The following is an 18,624-nucleotide window of genomic DNA, read 5'->3' as shown; positions in this document are numbered from 1 at the left end:
ATAGAAAAACAACGATTACATGAGTCAGGTGCAGCCTAATAAACTCTATCTTTGATCAAACCGGGTACATCTTAATAGGGCGATTAGATCTAGTCAAGTCAGAGCATCTAAACGTATAACAATGAACTAGTTTACATAAAAACGATTCAAGGACAGTCGATCTCTATTTGAGATCAGAAACGTTATTGTCGGATCGAACTTGCAAAAAACAAATAACACTTACTATGTCCCAACTGCGCAATGCGAAAAACGAGCAAACCCACGAAAAGCACGAGCGTAACTGACATATTCGATTTCGTTTTCTTAACTTGCCGTTCTCAAGATACAAGGTAATTTTTTCAACTAGTCAAATTGTCCAGCTATAAAGAAGTTCTCCCTCTTGATCGATTTGCGAGACGCTCTTTTTCCAGCAATACAATACACGCTGGGTTTCTTGGATTTACATCACCACGTGGCTTGTCCGCTTTCCTCGCAAAGTCAGCCCATCCTATAGTGTTCGTAAGGTTTGCACGTTTGTCGTCCGTCGCTTCGAGACACCCAATGGCAACGCCGTGTTTGGAAAGGCTGTTTTTATAGGACGGTTCCTCTCTGTCGACTTTACTGGCGTCAATAGCGCAGTTCAATCAGGTTTCGGTAGGCAGGTCGCACGTTGCGACGTAGATATATACCGCATATTGTCATATTTTGTTTCATATGGCGTCTTTTCTCTCTCTAGGAATTTTCGGATTGGTCAGCGAAGTTTCGAGTTCCTGTTGTGCGGCGGACGGCTACGTTTGTATGGCCGGCCGCGCAGATAGTCGTCCAGTAACATTATACACATTAGACACTGCTACTGGATGAATGTCGCCACAGATGTAGCACGGTTTTCACTCTTCCGTCGTTAGAAAGACTTTTCTATTTTTGCGTCTGCACGAACAAGCGGCCTTTACCTGCTAAAAGGGAGTTTATCGATCACCACAAAGAAACGGACCATTCATCTCGCAGTTCATAGTAGCCAAAGAGAGCTAGCGGAGGCAGGCAGGGAGGGAGGGACGGAGAGAGAGAGCGAGAGAGAGAGAGAGAGAGAGCACCGGTTATTGGCCACAATGGTCGCAATCCGGCCCAGTCAATACCTCTACGTGCTTGAGCAGGGAGCCCGAGGAAAACTGGGCTATACAGGGAGCGAGGTCGATCGAAAGCGTGTAATTGACATTGTGCATTACGGAATAGAACGTAGTATTTCCCTTGAAAAATTATACCCCCTTCCCCTCCGCGCTATCTACAAAGCACTTGGTCATTGTGAGGGAACGTAGGCAAGATAAGCCAGGTGTCACGCTTATCCGCGTAAGCGGATCAAACAGCGGACACAGGCAGTCGAATTGCGGCCGAACCCTACCGCAAGCATGACCTGCCATGCGGTGCAAGCGTACGTGACATCAAGAGTCGAACAACAGCTAATTACGACCATGGTCCTGATTATCTTAAGGATTCGAAAAAGAGGTTTAAAAAATCTATCTAATTCTGTTTGCCATAAACCATGCATTATTGTCTCATTTAAATACACGGCCTTGTGCATCGTATGGGTTGACGCGTCCGCACTTCTTCGCCTTTGAAATATTCGCGGCCGGAAGTTAGATCCATTGTCACAAATTGGTCTGACTCAAGTTGTTTGTGTGAATACCGCCATGGAATCTAATATATATATATATATATATTAGTGATGCTAGCTAAAACATTCAGATTTCGCTGCTTGTTCATTTATGAATAGTTGGTCCGTGCATAAGCCCCAGGCTGGCCAAGATTCATGTAACAGAGTTATATATGCGATTTGAATTCTGTGTATTTTCTTAGCCTATACATGGAGACGGAACGCGTTTTCTTACGGAAATCAAACGCTACGCTGGCGCTATAGACACCCATATAGAAAAAAATCAATTAAGTGAATGATTAGGGTGGCAGGTTTCCCTTATAGGTCAGCGTCACTCGCTATCAGGATATTTTGCAGTTTTTATATAGCTAGAAGGTCGGTGATGGTCGTTAGACGAGCAGACAAGCTTCTACTAAAAAACAGAACTACAGTGAACGTCTGACACACTTCTGATATATCCTAAAAAAGTCAATAATAGTAATAACAGCTTTATTAAACTAGCCTACCAACATAAAGATTGGGAATATACTAATTTAAATAGGCCCGGCTACAGTCGAACACAAGAATGTTTTGAGCCGATTTAAAAAATAAAAAAGCACTTTTATTGACCAGCGCGTTTCGGTACCGGACATCGGGGCGGACTAACGGTGTAGAATATACATGAAGGCAAAAGAAAGTTCTCATTTGGATTTGAACTAGAAAACGGACGGTTACCCTTAGGCATTCGATGGTTGTCCTTTCAGATCGTGTAGTGTATTGGCTTTTGCCACTTATAATTATAAGCGTAGTATATATATATAATTACAGGACTCCAACGGGCGATCCATATGATTCCGCATTGCATCATAGCGAAACACGTGCTTTCTTAATCAAGGTCAGCATTCGTTAACAATGCCGAAATATGAACGTACTCAATTATCTAGTCCTGCAAAGGAAAAAACATTTAACGCGCCTAGTAAGAGCATTATCGGTACTAACTCACGAAGTCACCTATATTATGGACCCTTTACATGACCTTCGGTGGCAAAAAAGGTTGGATAGTATCTCTTTATAAGACAGGAGTCTCTTTGTGAGCAGTTCCGGAGTTCCTAAATGTGTTTGGTTATCGTATTAACCCGCTCAAGTACAGATATTAAATTCAACTTGTAAGAATCGGGAGACCATGAAAACTGCCTGATATGATGATTTATTGAAAGGAATATAGACTTCGAATAAAAACGCTATAGTTTTCAAGAAACCGAGGACCGAAGCACACTGTAAGATGAAGGAGTATGACAAACACAAATTACAATTATGGCCCAATGCATATGGTGCAAAGGCTTAATGAAGAAACAAAACACAAACGCAGTTAAAGTGTTAAGTGTATAGCATTTCTGCATGCGCTTATTCAACCTAGGTTACAGCAGAAACGTAGTTGTAGCTTATTATAGGCGGCTGACCTTTAGAACCAAACTACTGTCTAATTTTGTCTAACTGAGAGTTCGACCTATGTTCTTACGTTAATTTCGTATGATACCATAATTGTTGATTAGTTTTGTTAACGATACCGGCGCCTTATCGATAAATAAGAACAGGGCCGTACATTCAAATACTTAAAGCTATGCGAAGCCAATGTGTGATCATTCTTTATTTGCGTTTTTGATCACTATCTACTATATTTTTTCAAATTTTGGTATTCGTAACGAGTCATTTTTATTTTGCGTATGTCGACTTTTTGAAAGGAGTGGCTTGTTTACATGATGCTCCACGTTTTTACCTCCTCTACGCGCTCGGTCACGCATCGATCGCGGTTTCCCTTTAGGAAAAGGCATGTTAGCTTTACTATATCGCCGTTTGGTTGATGTAGATAATAAGAAATTTTCTGTAAATACACGCGAACGTCTCGAATTGACCAGCTCTGCCTTGTGCTTACCATCGCGCTATTTTCCTCTCGATCTCACGCTTTACTAAAATACGTCATGTGTACCACATGTACATGGCAGCACGTCGACTCTCTGTCACACGTATTCTTTACGTTGGAACAGAACGGATTTATTCGCCGCGTCCGCCGCTACATTTCATGTCTTAGCGTTGTTGTTGATTAATAAGCTTGATTATATAGATACGCTAAACACTTCTATGCAGCAATGTAGTCCGCTTTTTGTTGCATATTCGATGTTTTGCCCTACTGGCAATTTGAAATGTGCTCTTGGTTCGTAGCCCATTTGTCTAGTGTTTCACGACGCGTGTGCCGGTCTCACGGGCTCATCTACTGCTGCTGCTGGTTAGTCGTTTGGCGTACCTAGTGCTATCTTTTAGTACCAGTTCGCGTTCTGACTGTGTGAACATGGGCGGGGCCAAACAGAATCGGACGCCCCTCCCTTCACGCCGCCCAGAGCCGGCGAACGCGCGCGGGCCGACTGTGGCTAGCCGACGGCTGCGAGTCAGCTGAGGGCAACAGCTTCGTGCGTACGAGATCGTTAAACGTGCTATGGATGAGCACCCCCGAAGCAAATCACCCCCATGGATACTCTATGGGGTCGTCGGTTGGGCCCGGCTGCCACATACGTAGCCTCACTGCTAGCAAGTATGACGGGGTGCGTATAGGGTTACGCACACCCAGACAGACACACACACAGGCGCACAATGTTGTGGTTCGTATAACAATGCAGCTCGGACCTCAGTCAGTCCCGAGGGATGGGGAAATTCAGGGTAAAGGGCGCGCGAGAGGAATTTGGGCCATTGCGTGTCTCTTTGAAAACTCAAATAAAGAATGGACTGCAATGACAGCAGTATTCAGGTATTCGACGACATGGCTACTCCCTGAGGCGGCTTGCTATACAAATCAATGACGCTTGAACTAAAACATAATCGTGCTTACGTCTACAGTTGGATTAACGTATAGTTAGTGGGGCCTGACATAGCGTTAAGTTATTAGAATTTGTTTTAAAGAGGAGATCCTTTGTATACATAAAGCTAGAATAAAAAAATCATTAAATTTTCTTAATTTATGCTCTGTGATGGGTCAATCAATAAAACTGTTGTTCATATTCAGACACGGTCCTTTTGAGCGTATAGTTTTTTTACATCTACTGTTAAATATATTTGATCATTCATCGAAAAAAATACACATAGTAGTCAATGGCAAGCTATAATTCTCTATTTAAAAAGTCTGATTATTCCCATACGTCGAAGGTAACGTAGGCCAGGTAAATAAGGACAATCGATAATAATCTTTTTTTTTTCATTCTATTGTTGTCCGTTCCTTTAACATGGGGCGATTTCAATTTACGCTTATTTACATAGCTTGTATCCAATGCAAGCTGGTTAACGTTGACTGCGACAGGGACTATGGTGCGAAAAAATGAGACGCGCATACCCCTATTCAATATGGTAATAACAATTGTTCTTCTATAACTACACGCAGTCATAACCGATCACCTTCTATTATTGAGTTGCTTTCTCTTTCGCTCATCTAAAATGACTCAGATTCTGATAGCGCCTCGCTGTTGTCTACCTGCGCTGGTCTGGCCGGTTTGTTATTTTCTTTTTGAATTTTCGCGGCTTCTTCATATCTGTTTATGTCCGTCCTTTCTTCTTCTTTCGTCTTGTTGTGCCTTGTTCCTCATCTTAGCGTTCCCGCTCACTTTCTAGTCGTATGCGGCCCATTGGGCGGTCCGGTTCGTTGATTTTATTTTTCCGTCTCTCGTGGCTAATAATCCTTACTCACGATTCTGTCTTAAATTTCATCTCGAATTTCCTCAATTTTTGGCGTCGTTTCTTTATCCCGTCTTGTTTTAGTTATCCAAGCCATTCTTAAGCTAACGTCGCCCTTCCTCTCGTCTTAGCTATATCCTCGTGTTGATCTCGTAAAGATGGTCTACAGCGGCAGTAATAGCATCGGCAGCCATCGTCTACATTCGAAGTGGCGACCGCATGCGGCAGCAACAACAACGCGAATATCAATAATCCACAAAGATCGACCAGTTTGCCAACAGCCGAACGTAACAGCCTGAAAAGATCGGTACGAAACAGATGTTTGCGTGGCAGGCTGGCAGGCGTCGAAGAATTAAACACTGAACTTGGATACGGTTACAACAATGACGTACGGACTAGGCTGAAATAAACTTCGGTAACAAATACATGTTCTTCGTCGTTACGATAATACGCCTACGGGAAGCCTCCGATCCGCGGGAGCTAAACGGCTCCTGTGTAGCATTTCGTTGTCATTGCAAGAAATAGCATTATATCTTAACTGGCAGTGCCACAGAGGCCGGCCGAAGTTTTTTCTTGAAGCAGTTCTTTATTCAATTGAACCATAAGAGAAAGATTCACGTAGGGCTGTAGTTCTTTTTTCTCTTTCGCTAGCTCGGGTTAAACTCTGGGGTCACTGGTGGGTCCGGGTCGTCTGCGAACCGAAGTCAAGTATCGAAAATGACTCCGCCGACAAGGACCGCAACTGAGAATCATCATCGATTAAGGTTTTCAGCTGTTGAAACTCTTTGTTGTTATTCTAATAACATCAGCAGAAGGGCGTTTAGAATCAGCAAACAGTTTCACGGAAGCCGACCTCAAGGTGACCGTAATTGTATGACGCGCCCATATAGGATCTACACTGAGCTAGAAGAACGGCTAATGAAGAACGTTCTTTGTTCAGTCGGGTTTCAGTAGTGTGTTCCTGTAGGGTGTTACATTTTCTCTGTACCCATATGAGCTAATAATGCGTATTCATAATTTTCATTGACATACTGTGGCTCTATTTGCGCGCGCGCGCGCGACGCGTAACACTGCATAGAATGATGATTCATCATGGCTAGATAAGGCGGAAAGTTTTCTGCGTATGTCAATTGCTATCGTAATCTATAATAGACAGAGATACATTGACGTTCCACCATCGCGTCTCCCGAACACTAGTATCGTTCGGCCTGAATAGGCGAGATCTATGAAAGTAGTTCGTAGTTAACGGCGAAAAAACAGGCATCAATGAAAGTGTCTAAAGCATTGATAGTGAGCGTGTCAAGTAGATCGTAGCTCGCTGTTAAATATCGCTGTTCTGCTATTGTTAACTTGAGTTATCGGCATTTCCAGACCAACTTTAATAAACGACGGACGTACTTTTACTGTGGATTCCAGTTTGTTCGAAACAGAAAACAGCTGAAATCATGTATGGGCTATAGAGGCATTTTAATTTCCTCGACTAGCACGGCGACACTACGTGCGAACTCGCTGACAGCGAACGCAATTATGAGGTAGTAAACTACCACTGACTGGACTACTTGACTTCATGGGACATTATAGCGCGTATGGGTAAATGGTGAAAATATATCGCTATAGCGTACACATATAACGTCAATTTACGAGTGAAGTTAAATCGTGTATATCGTACGCACGATACATCTGGCAATTTCTTACGTTCTGAGCAAATCGAGTATGAAAAGCATTGAGTAAAATCCCCTAACCTATTGAAGGCCATGCGCATTAATAGATCAGTCACTCTAACATTATCTAGCTTTCTTGCTATTCATAGGCAGTGTAAGAAGGATGAAAACAAATGGAAATGCGCTATTTTTGTTTGTTACAAAGCTATTTGTCAAGCTATTGAATTATGGCACATTGAGGTCCGTTTTGAATCAAATAGCAAATGCCTTACTAATAATCCAAAAAAGAGTTTACCTTCTCTGCTGTAAGCAGTGCCGAAACTAACCCGATTTGTTTTAAAATTAATGTTTATTGCTACATTCAATTCAACTGTAATAAATATCGGATGGCTATAATATGCCTTTTTTTTTTATATATATATATATATATATATAATTCTCAAGCCTACAGCCTCTAGGTCCTAGGTTGCCACAACGATTTATTTAGAGTAAAAATGAAACATTGCAGGCATTTAGAATCGCGTTTGTTGACCTGTCTACGTACATTACGACAAAACGCTTATTTCACTGAAACGAATAGATCCGAACCCGAACTTCCTGTACACCAGCGGACTGTATGTCCTGGAACAATTGGCCTTTGATTAACTATTACCATTAAATTTATCTGTGTTGTTGATCATGTTATGTAAGGATCGGCGTCTCAAAGGATGCCATAGCTATTTAAGCAGTGTGCTTAGATAATGTTATGAGTGCTTGTCTCGTGAAGAGCGAAGAGGGACCGTATCAGAATTCATATCATTTTCGTTCATCCTTGGATGAAGCCTGATCAGCGAGCAGCAGACGTTATGACGCCAAAGGGCGCGGTTCTGCAACACGTGATTAGAAGGGTCAGGCCAAATTTCGAATACGGCCTTCCCGGTGACTTCTGCTCTATTGGTTGTTGACTAGCAGGTCTCTTTCATTTTACTTTTAGATGCATTACGGGTAAACTGGACAAGTATCAGTCCTTGTTTGTGCTCCGCATACTTACGACCCAATCATCATCTTATTCGTCGAGCCACAATTGCACGTGCCGAACAGATGCACGAAGCTCAGAAGTTTCATTTATAACGTCTAGACTGCGAAGTTCTATAACACGGCCCGCATATCGTCGGATCGGACTATACATCTACATCGTAATTGACCAATCAACTAAAAGCATCTAAAGCTTTCCTGCATTGTTGAGTCTAATCAGATACGTCTCCACAACCGAACTGAGCATGTACGTGCGTTTCTTAAGTGAGCGCGTGTGACGTCGCGTTCGCTAGCGAGACATTTCAAGCCGCTATAGAGGGCAACGTGTGATGATCGGCTGTTTGCCATGACACGTAGAAACGTTTGAGCCTTTATGCCCGATTCGGTTATTTGATTCCGTCTTCTTCCGTTCATAGACCGGCATAGATTGTTTGAGATGCAGTATAGCAATTATCATTGTTCCTATCTATTCGACGACAACGGCGTTGTTGTGACCACAGACTATATTGGCGCGGCTATACGTGAACTCATAATGGAACTACGAGAACAGCTATAAACAACCGACCCTAACAGCAAGACAACAGCATACAAGAAGAACGTTCAGAGAAGAATTTGAGTGGGTCAGAATATCGCAAGTGTGCAGTTGACAATGTGAGGTAGGAAACAGATCATGTTAGCCGATCTACAAAAAGACGAACGATCTCTCAATTGTGTTAAATAATAATGGAGCGCAGATAGGGACTCTCTAACGTCGTATTGGCCAAACTGTGCACAGTGAGCTAAGAAATTCCCGCTAAGAAAATCTAACAATGGACCCGCTGGCAGTGGTTTGGCTCGTTTTCTAGATGAATCGCATTTGATTATTCCGGGTAGTACCGCTCGACACGGTCACAGATATTCCATGAGTCCTGTATATTTCAGCAGATCAAACATCCGAGTGAGATACTGATGCAAGCCGTGATTTCTAGCGACGGTTCTGGACTTTTACATTTCGTTGGCAGGATCTGGAAAAAAAGCAACGGGATGATTTAAGTCAGCTAAACAGCACTGCCCAAGTATAAAAGTGCTGTCCCAAAGGTTCACGTATAGCACATCACTATGTCGTATGAGAAAATGTATTTCTAAAGTGTTTACTGTTAATGGTGCTGATGTCTTGTTATAGTTTGAGAAATGTCGAAAACGTCAATGGGCGAATCAGGACCGAGCAGGAGATCACAAACACGTCACATTTCAAGAGTACACATATGCTGCAGATATGGGTCCGCGACCCGGGCATAACAGAGATGCTGCGAAAAATCATTCGGAGCATGCTAAACCGAGTTGCTTTTTCTTCCACGCCAGTTTAAAGATGCTTCCAAGGCGACACTCTGGCCACGTGTGCTACCATTAGAAAACAGAGAAAAACAGTTTTCGTCAAGAAAACACTTAAGCAGATAGTTTGGATGCGGAGCTGTCTTCGATCAAACTCGGCAATATGTATTTTTTTCTAAATTTTTAATCCTATTTGATTGGTCAATGACTATATATATATATATATATATATATATATACACACTGACTAGAATGATATAGGTCCGAGGTCATGCTTGACTCGGCTGATATTTCTGATATAAATCATAAATCTGATAAAATCACCAAAAAAGAGGCCAGTACCTCGTCTAAGCAGCAATTTTAGATTTACTATCATTAGACTATATGTTTATCAGGTAATTGTCTTAGCATAGTGCAAAGTATGATAGTATACTATAGTAATGAACCCGAACACTGATAAACAGTATGTCAGATCTATGTTTTCAGATTTGAAGAGCATGGCAACGTGAAGCGCTTCTTTAATATATGAATTTTACAGGTGTAATTTTTTTATTAATCAGTTTTTCTAGAATGCTCTTTGATCAATGTATGCACGTTAGTACATTCATCACTCAAAGACTGCATCACTTCGTATGTGTACGGATTTTGATCAGGAGGGCCTACGTCTACAGGTCCCAGTTATGGCGGCCCGAAGGGCTTCTTATTTCACTGTGAAGATGACACACTGTCCTTAAACTAATAACCTTCATAAATGCTCCATCTTGTTATGTTGAAATTGTTTGGTATGCGATCGAGCTGGAATAGGAACGTATACGTTAAATATATCATTGTAGCATATATAATAATAAATATACAATTATCAGGACGACAAAAAGGTGTAAAACCTAAACTCGTTCCTATGTTTCTCTGATCGACTGAAGTTCGTTCAGCTTCTCAAAATTCTCGTCACTGTTGTACGACTTCTGCTATATTTTTTTTGTTGGTGTTGTACGTATTTTCGAAGCTTAATTGGGGTGGGGCGGCGCGTATGAGGCGGCCGCATGCCGCTTTTGTTCGAAGCAGTCAGGTAACTATTATACACGCCGGCCTGCCGGCCGGCCGGCCGGCCGCCAGCCACCTTACACGTTGCGAAGAGAATTTCTGCTCGGATCATTACTAGTGCCACGATGGCCTGCTATAGGGAGATGTTGGTGATTCATCAAGGGAAAATGCTGTTTTAATTCGTTACTATCGTCCCGAACGAAAACAAGCTTATTGAAGACTCTAGCATAACCATCGCAACGCTGAGGATTGTAGTGTATTTTTGTAACTGCTTTACTATCTCCTTAACGTAATTGAAGCCGATCAAGACTAAGTGATCTACGATCGAAATCGATGCAGTGTAACACCTGCATAATCGGAAGAGCTTCACCGACTGGCTGGATTATAGAATAACTATTTATGCATACACTATATATATATATATATATAGGTATTGTATTCGAACGTACACCTAAAGGTCTCGTAAACAAGAGGCACGTGCGTCGTTATGTTGCTGGTAGTCACTCGTTCCGGGGCTCACGGACTAGCCGGCAATGGCTGTCTGTGAGCGCTTATATCACTGATTGCTTAACGTATGATTCAAGCTAGCTTTTTCGTTTACTGCTGGGTCGGCGCGGTCGACGCAGATGACAACGGGCAACGCTTGTCGCTAATTATAAATTGAATCATTTTTACGGCAAAACAAACGCTAGCGTTATGTGTTTGCTACGGAACCGGAACGTCCGCTTGTAAAAAGGACGAAACAAGATCCACATAGCTGTAACCGACCCACTTGGTTAAAGGGTGAGCAATGTATTCGGGGGTGCGGGATTTGGCTCAGTTTTGGGGGCTACGTGATAGACGAAGTCCTCAGCACAGGGATTTGAGGTTCTACAAACGACAACTATGAAATAACCACGCAGACCCGCTGCTCTTGTCTGTTAAACCGTTGTTCCTGCCACCAACACACAGACGAAAGACAAAGTTCTACAAGCGTAAAAACGCGATCATGCTATGCTCATGACTTTTACCCGTTTTTTTTTTAATTAGTCGCAATCCGTATACGCAATGCGATATTGCAGTCCCAATCAGACGTCTTTTGCCGATTCGACTATACCTCTATATTTCCTACACATTGTAACAGATGTCTGCCAAATGTTTGCTATTTGTGCTTAGATACAGAATAATCTCGAAAATGTCATTTTCGATGTTTTGCCCGCAGCGTCTTCCCATTCGTACCGAACTTTTTCTAACTAGGGTTTTTGCATTATCTGTAGTATTGTCCAGCAAATTAAACCTTTAAAAAGATATCATTAGATTGGTATCTTTGGCGAGTAAGCTGTTTACAGTCTCGCCCTTGCATGACTATAGTATCAATCACAGCAATGGTGTTGACAGACTGAAAATATGCTGAGTCTAGCTTACAGGCGGTCTCAAAACAGGTATAGATAAACCCGATACTCTAGTGTACCTTTCTGCAGGCCTTGTGCGTCTCATACACTGAGGTTCGGCCTATTCCCCTTATCGAAACATCTCCAGCCTGGTAAAAGCAATCACGTTCCTCTTGATTACGTAATTTGTCGCATTTCATGACTACTTGGCCAATAGGTGTTTTTGGCCGCATTACATTTGGTTCTATATACATGATAGTTTTAGTTAAACGACGCATAAATACTACACAATTCGTGAGCACAAAGAGCTTTATTTCCTACATAATGGGTAACACTAGTCTCTAGCCTGTATGCATGTGCATGATATGACGCAGAGATCCGAAATGGCATCCTAGATGAACGTGTCAGAATGAGAGAGAGTGCGATGAGTTGCAGAAAGCTAAGTATTGTCCGTCTTAGCAAATTAAACTTCACGAATGACCAACTGGGTTAGACGTCAGTCATCATACGGACGAGCATCGCCAACGAAGATCGCAGCAACGTTCAGTGATTGCCTCAAACAACAGTAACAACAACAACAACAACAACAATAGCGGTATCAGCACCAGCGGGGCCGATTGTCTTTCTCTCTTCGTTGGTGAAGCATGAATGTCAGTCTCATTTTTGATACTTATATAAATGGGTAATAGCTTGTATCCCGAATGCGGTGCTCGCCGCTCGGTTAATTGGGTTCTGCATTTATCGAGAAGTTTGTTCTTAGACTTCTTCTACTTGTAATGAAATGTCAGTCACTTTGACGACTGACAATAGACAAGCAGCTAGACAGAGGAATAATAGTACAACAACAACAATCGCATAACAAAAAAAAAGCTATTTTCATTACGGAAAATAAAACTAGTCAAAGGTGAACAAAGGAATGAAACGGCGACCCCGTAACGCCCTCTGAACTTTGGCGTCTATGACGATGGCTTATCCTGCACCTAATGACGCAAGCGCATACGGTTTTGCACGCGCCATCGAACTAGATAAGTCTGATCGAACCTCACAGGTGTAGAGGTTCTACCCGATTCATCTGTCAGTAAGACGTCTATAGTTATTTATTGGATCATTTCGCCCGACAACAATGACAGTTAGATGCGCTATAAAGAAGTGTAACCTAATGAAACCTTATAAGGCTATCGTAGCGGATTGTTTTCGCATATTTACTACTACACATTCGAAATATACATGAAAAAATGTATATTCGTGACCCATGTCATCATCATCATCACGAAGTTTTCCTTGCGTTCGATGGGATCATCACATTTTAGGCTTGAGAGGACGAGCCACGTACGTACGTACGTAGAGAACGTACGGAGCACTAATGTTTTCAATTTGTTTTGTTGACATGCAAAAGCATACTGACTGTTTCAGCTTTTCTTAAAAAAAAAAAAAACTTACCTAGTTTCGTTACACAACAAATACCCAATGTAGAAATTAGCTAGAATTTCTTTACGCTTGTCAAAGTAATCTGTGAACAGCAGACTATGAAAAGCTACGGTTATACGCTTTAAGGCCATTTTTCTCTTTTTATGTGAGTAACACGCTTCTTGTTGCCGATGGAGACTCTTGGATGTTTGGCTTCTACGAGTTTAGCTTTGCTGATGGAAGTTACTGACGAGGAAGCTGAATCTTTGGGTAGGTAACGGTTGAAAAACGCTCTGCTATGTACGCACTCTAGGTTCCATGCGTAAAGATTAAAGAGATGTTCATAACTGACGTTAGCCGTCTTAACTCCTTTAAACGTGTACCGTCTGTATCATGTGCGTGTCTCTAGGTAATCTCGAGAAACTTCTGACGTATGCCCACTCCTCGCTTCGACGAAATCCTAGCGACTTGAGCGCTGTACCGTGGTTATTTTTTGCTAAATTCGTAAACAGTTGGAGTACCTCCTCAAAAACAGGCAAGGATGCGAAATTTTGTCCAGTACCCTTGGCATAAACGGACGCACAAAGCGAATATTGTTATACTATTTGTATAGAAGCTGTCATTTTTCATGAATGGAGCCAATTATATTTGAGAGCAACAGGTGAGATAGACGCTCATGGAAGGAATAGGACAGTTAAAAGGAGTCAATCGAGCTTAATAAGCAAATGCGTGAAACAATTGTGATATTTTATGATTATATATTAAGCCTAATAAGAAATTACTATGGGTTATAGCACACAGTTAATAGACGTCCATTCGGATCGTACCTGTTGGATTTGTAGCGTAATTATATTTTATCCAATGAGGCTAATGACATACAGAAAGACCTACGGAACCATCCTCTAAGACAAGCACGGCCATAGCGTTGGTCCTTTCTTCTAGGGCAGATTCATTACTATATTAAAGATATAGCAACGTCAGGTACATCGTAAGATCCACGTTGCAGTAAAACTTCTTCAAGTGTGTCTGTAAAAACAACAATAGGCAACAAAGGCTACGTTTGCACAATTTATATTATTCTGAGAAACAATAATTTACATGAGATAAACACACACACACACACACAGTAATGTAATATAATAAAATAACGTACATCTATATCCGTATGATTTCTATCGAAGAACACCGATGTCTAACATCGTACGAAAACAGATAATAAAGAGAACGAACAACGACATACGACTTTATCAGTTCCTAATGCACACTATACCGTTAATATAACAAGAGCTATCTTCACTGCTATGCTTGGCTATGACCGTATTAACAGTGTGTCTCCTGCGACTGACTTTACGTCTGTGTGCTAACGGGTAAACATATATGGTTCCCTAGATAATAACAACACGAACAGCGGCCGCATTCGCCTTCAATGAAAAACAGTATTCTAAGTATAGCGCTGATGTTCCATCTTTGTGTCGAGATAATTTCATTTTCATCATGCCATTGTATTTGGATGACTATTGCTAAAGCTTTTTCAGTTGTACAGCAACTTGCACATAAGCAAAAACACGAACGCAGACGCACTTCGTCTATCTCCGTTGTGTAAGCTTTCCCGCTAATCCTTGACGCTCAGTGCTTTCCTGGCAGAGAGGCGCAAACCATTCCAGAACCACAACTTTGATTAAGGGAGCGGCAAGAAGGTGGAGGCTGACTGATGATGCCATGGAATTAGCACGCCACTCTGCATAAAGGAGCGATGAGCGCGCTATTCGTGGCAGAAACTGTAGAAGTAACGATTGCCGTAGCATTCTCTGAAAATTTCTGGAAAAAAGTTTTTCTAGAAATTTTCGAAGCAGATCGAACGTACGTACGCATGTTCCATTGGCACTCACCCACTCACAGAGGCACGAGCACATATTGTAGCGCTCACGCATAGTAGCAATTCATTCTATTTGGTCACAGGGCAGCGGCCGTTTGTTTTGTAATCGAGAACAATGCTAAGGCACAACTTTGCCACCAGCGCCATGGTTCTAACCACACTTAGCTACATAGTAGTAATAATAAAATACGAAAAATAGTAAAATAAATGAGCTGCTAATAACAGCAATACTAACGGGATAATGGTACTTAATGAGATGGTACGGCAAAAAAATTAGCGCTTAAGATATTCGCGCCTCCTGAGCCAGGCGGCCAGGGGCAAACAGTAACCACGACTTTACATAATTTCTGTGTGCAGGTAATGAACATTTCTTAGGTGCTTGGGGTTCGCATACTCCAGTCAACACCTTCAGAACAATACTGTCGGTGTTTCGCCTGATGCTTAAGCGACCAGCTCCACTTACCGGTTAGCGTGCTATGATGTTACCACTTTACGGAAGTGCCTCGTCAGCCTCGTGTCATAAGTTAGACTTGTCATAAGTTTAAAGTACAGTCTTGTTTAGGCATCTCTCTGTGGCAGGATAAAGTCGGTTATCTACAGGAAAGGAAGGAACAAATTATATATACCTTGATATAATTTTTTGAGCATTTTATACAGATCTTTTGGTAGTTATGTAGACAATCTGTCCGGGTGCTGACTCCGCTCATCGTAATCGTTTCAAGATGACCGGTATAGAGCTAAATTTACCGAATGTAAGGGACGGAGTTTACTAAATGCTATCTTCTCTCTCAGAAGCCAAATGGATGGAAATGTCGTTGTGCGGCGTCCCTGACGGTCCTGGCCTCATTGTTCGTGGTATGGCTTTCACTCGAAGACCATGTAGAGGCAAAAATGAAGCCTGCGGAACCTGGAGGCCCCTGTTTTATGATTTTCGATTTTCTCTTATAGTAGCATCGGATGGCGATTCTCCTTTGAGGGTTTCGTTCGGCGTCTGGCGTTTCTCGGAAGGGAGTAACGAGAACAGCCTGCGAAATCTGTTGGTTTGATCTGACTCACCGTATCGATGTTAATCATCTGACAAAATAGCATTAAATAACGTAACTGAGACATGCCTTAAGGCAAAACGATGCAGTAAAACCTTGATGATAGCTTTAAATTCACGGATAAGAGTGTGCGGCAGCGTATAGCCCGTTTTTTTTTTCTAGTTAAATCTTAATTGTGCATATGTAAAATACTTTCTGTTCTATCAATTTGTTATCAAGTATTTTATTGGGGTATATTGAAAAAATAGCTAGTGAATAGCTAAGTTTTAGGGAGAATGTGTTTTTGACAACTTGAAGAAAAATAGAATGCTTTCTATTTAATATCAGAAACGTATGATTTGAAACGCCAAACTTAAAATAGCGAATTTTTCCCACCCGCTTTGCTTTGATCTTTCGCGCAATGCACTTGCAAACGTGTTTCAATAGCCGATCCCTCGACTATACTGACTTTTTTCCAGCTAGAAAACCATTGACCATTGTACCCTTCAGGTACTGGTAACTTCGAGTCAGTCCGAGTTAATTTCCAGTAGACACACACAAGTAATACATGAAAAAAGATATATCTAATATATTATGGCTATGGAGAATGGTTAGTGTGAAATGCTCAGTTTATCTGATATCATATAGTTTATGATGAGAAAGTTATAGCTAGCAAAAAGTTGAAGTTATTATCTTTTACAGGAAACTTGTGTCATAAACCCTTTACTATTTGGCATGCATACAAATAATGGCCGAAGTAGAATTGATGAAGCCAAGTGAACTCTTAAACTAGATCTTAGGAGATCGTTTTGTTTTTGGCTGTTTAATCTCTCACTAATTAGGTTACGTAAAACATATAATGAAGTCAATGTTACATGCAGAGATGTCAACTGGACAAAAACCTATTTTTTTCAACCGTCATAAATTCTATTGCCACACCGGCCAAAATAACCTCCTAAGGTTACCGATTATGCTTTCTGCCTTTCGGTGTGGTTTATAGGTCGACGCCCGTACGTCCATCAAAAATGATCTGAGATGCTCTTGCAGCTCGCGTCATTATTTCAAGCGTTTCCTGACGTCACTTCGTTTCTTCGATGCGATTATACATAGATTGATGCATTGTAACACTGAGCGTCGACTGACCATTTCGTGTTGTTAAACACTGAAGGTATGAAGTGATCGGATCAATTGGCTCATCGACGTAGACACATTTTTCGTTGCGCCTTCAAAATCGGACATTTTGCTTTTGCGAAAATTCTTATCAAGCGAAAACGGCTATATGCAGATACGCAACGTATAATAGAAGTACTTTGCCATGAAAATGCAAAGTTTAAGGTATATTGGCCTTTTCTGCTATAGACCCTCTGGGTGACTTTCGTTAGATGTCAACTGATAAGGGCAGAACGCTTTACGAGTTTTGGTCACAAGTTTTTTTTTGATTGCAATGGTTATTTGTGCCGCTCATCGAATTGCTTAAATTAACCATTTGAATTGAAGTTGATGGAAGTAATATAAGCTTTACCCTAATATTCTCTAGGTTGTCACCAATTCTCATGTGGTGTCTAGCTTCAGCTAACTTATGATTATGTAACTTGTTTCCTAGACAAAAAATTAATGTTTTCCTAAACGAATTAACCGGCAGAATTAACCGGCACTTAATAGAACCAAAAATATTGTATTTACGGTGTCAGTATCAAAGTTATAAAATCCTCAACTGCGTGCCCATAACTAAAGTTAGGAGTCGCTGCACATTTGTATGTATTATTTGAGATGCAGGAAATTTGAAATCATTGACGTATTAGTAGGATTCTGTCTCGATATAATTAGGATACCTTATTTTACTCTTTACGTTTGTACCAGTAAATGATAGTTTTAGGTAGGCATGTGTTTGTTTCTATTGTTTTTTCTGTATATGCTTTCGGACCATTCGGAGCAAGCACAAAGGAATCTAATGATGCCACTGATTGGCTTGATTACTCTTCGTCTGTATTTTATATGTATATGTGTACCTAATTAAATTAAAAAGAAGTGTTTGTACGTGTAAATTTCTAATGCAACGTTCGAAATCATCTTTCTGCCGCAGCTTCTTTCACTCCGGTCAAATTCGGGTTTTCTACGGCAGTACTGTTTGATCAAGATAAATGTTCTACTTTAATTGATTGTATCACTCAAGAACAAAGCCAAACATTTCCATGCATATAGAAGCTATTTGGCAAGTCGACGATAGATATATATAAACAGTAATAATGGATCGACGACGGATGGGCGGACCCTGACTCGCCGTATACTCCGCCTCCTTTCATAGTAATTCCTTTTCGGCTTCAGCTGCTGTTTTTGCCGTTGCTGCCGCATCATTTTGTGTCTCTGTATCCTTTGTTCTCTTTCCCTGTCCTTTTTAGTCCAGCATTTCATTCTCAACTATTTTTTACTTCTGGCGTTTCGCTGAACAGCCGAAACAGGTAATTGCCACTTGAGTACCCCACCCCCCGCCCCCCGCTGCCTTCTGGTCTCGTCTGGTTCATGCGTTCGTTTCAACTGATAACGACTCATACCCTCATTATCGTCTCGACGGAGACAAACGGCTTTACTGTCTCCCTAA

The 18,624-nt window shown here is 41.5% G+C and overlaps 1 protein-coding gene and 2 long non-coding RNA genes across 17 annotated transcripts in view; 1 reads left to right on the top strand and 2 right to left on the bottom strand.

Moving 5' to 3' along the window:
- Positions 1–367, bottom strand: part of LOC147758495 (uncharacterized) — an 11,978-nt gene extending 11,611 nt beyond the window's left edge. Inside the window, exon 1 of the long non-coding RNA XR_015319771.1 lies at positions 224–367. This is a non-coding gene — a long non-coding RNA (uncharacterized LOC147758495). The remainder of the gene's footprint in view (positions 1–223) is intronic.
- The window catches only part of LOC147758494 (uncharacterized), a 26,095-nt gene extending 8,013 nt beyond the window's left edge, over positions 1–18,082 (top strand). For 2 of the 6 annotated variants that reach the window (XM_086978337.1, XM_086978336.1), the window contains exons 3-5: positions 15,361–15,468; positions 15,796–16,043; positions 17,026–18,082. In XM_086978337.1, coding sequence (XP_086834463.1) covers positions 15,361–15,468; positions 15,796–16,043; positions 17,026–17,184 — 515 coding nt within the window. In that variant the 3' untranslated portion in view covers positions 17,185–18,082. Of the gene's footprint in view, positions 1–13,298; positions 13,398–13,536; positions 13,663–15,360; positions 15,469–15,795; positions 16,044–17,025 lie in introns of all 6 variants that reach the window. The other 4 variants (XM_086978333.1, XM_086978338.1, XM_086978335.1 and 1 more) reach the window with 4 other exon arrangements.
- Positions 9,257–18,624, bottom strand: part of LOC111254831 (uncharacterized) — a 14,154-nt gene continuing 4,786 nt past the window's right edge. For 3 of the 10 annotated variants that reach the window (XR_015319770.1, XR_015319769.1, XR_015319761.1), the window contains one exon: positions 12,016–14,153. This is a non-coding gene — a long non-coding RNA (uncharacterized LOC111254831). Of the gene's footprint in view, positions 9,379–12,015; positions 14,154–14,708; positions 14,946–15,466; positions 15,598–16,421; positions 16,546–16,990; positions 17,132–18,624 lie in introns of those variants that run through there. The other 7 variants (XR_015319767.1, XR_015319766.1, XR_015319765.1 and 4 more) reach the window with 7 other exon arrangements.

This window comes from Varroa destructor, unplaced genomic scaffold (genome assembly GCF_002443255.2).
Source record: "Varroa destructor unplaced genomic scaffold, Vdes_3.0 BEIS01000001.1, whole genome shotgun sequence".
Taxonomy (NCBI): domain Eukaryota; kingdom Metazoa; phylum Arthropoda; class Arachnida; order Mesostigmata; family Varroidae; genus Varroa; species Varroa destructor.
Note: the sequence above shows the minus strand (reverse complement) of the source record. Positions and strands in the feature narration are given on the sequence as shown.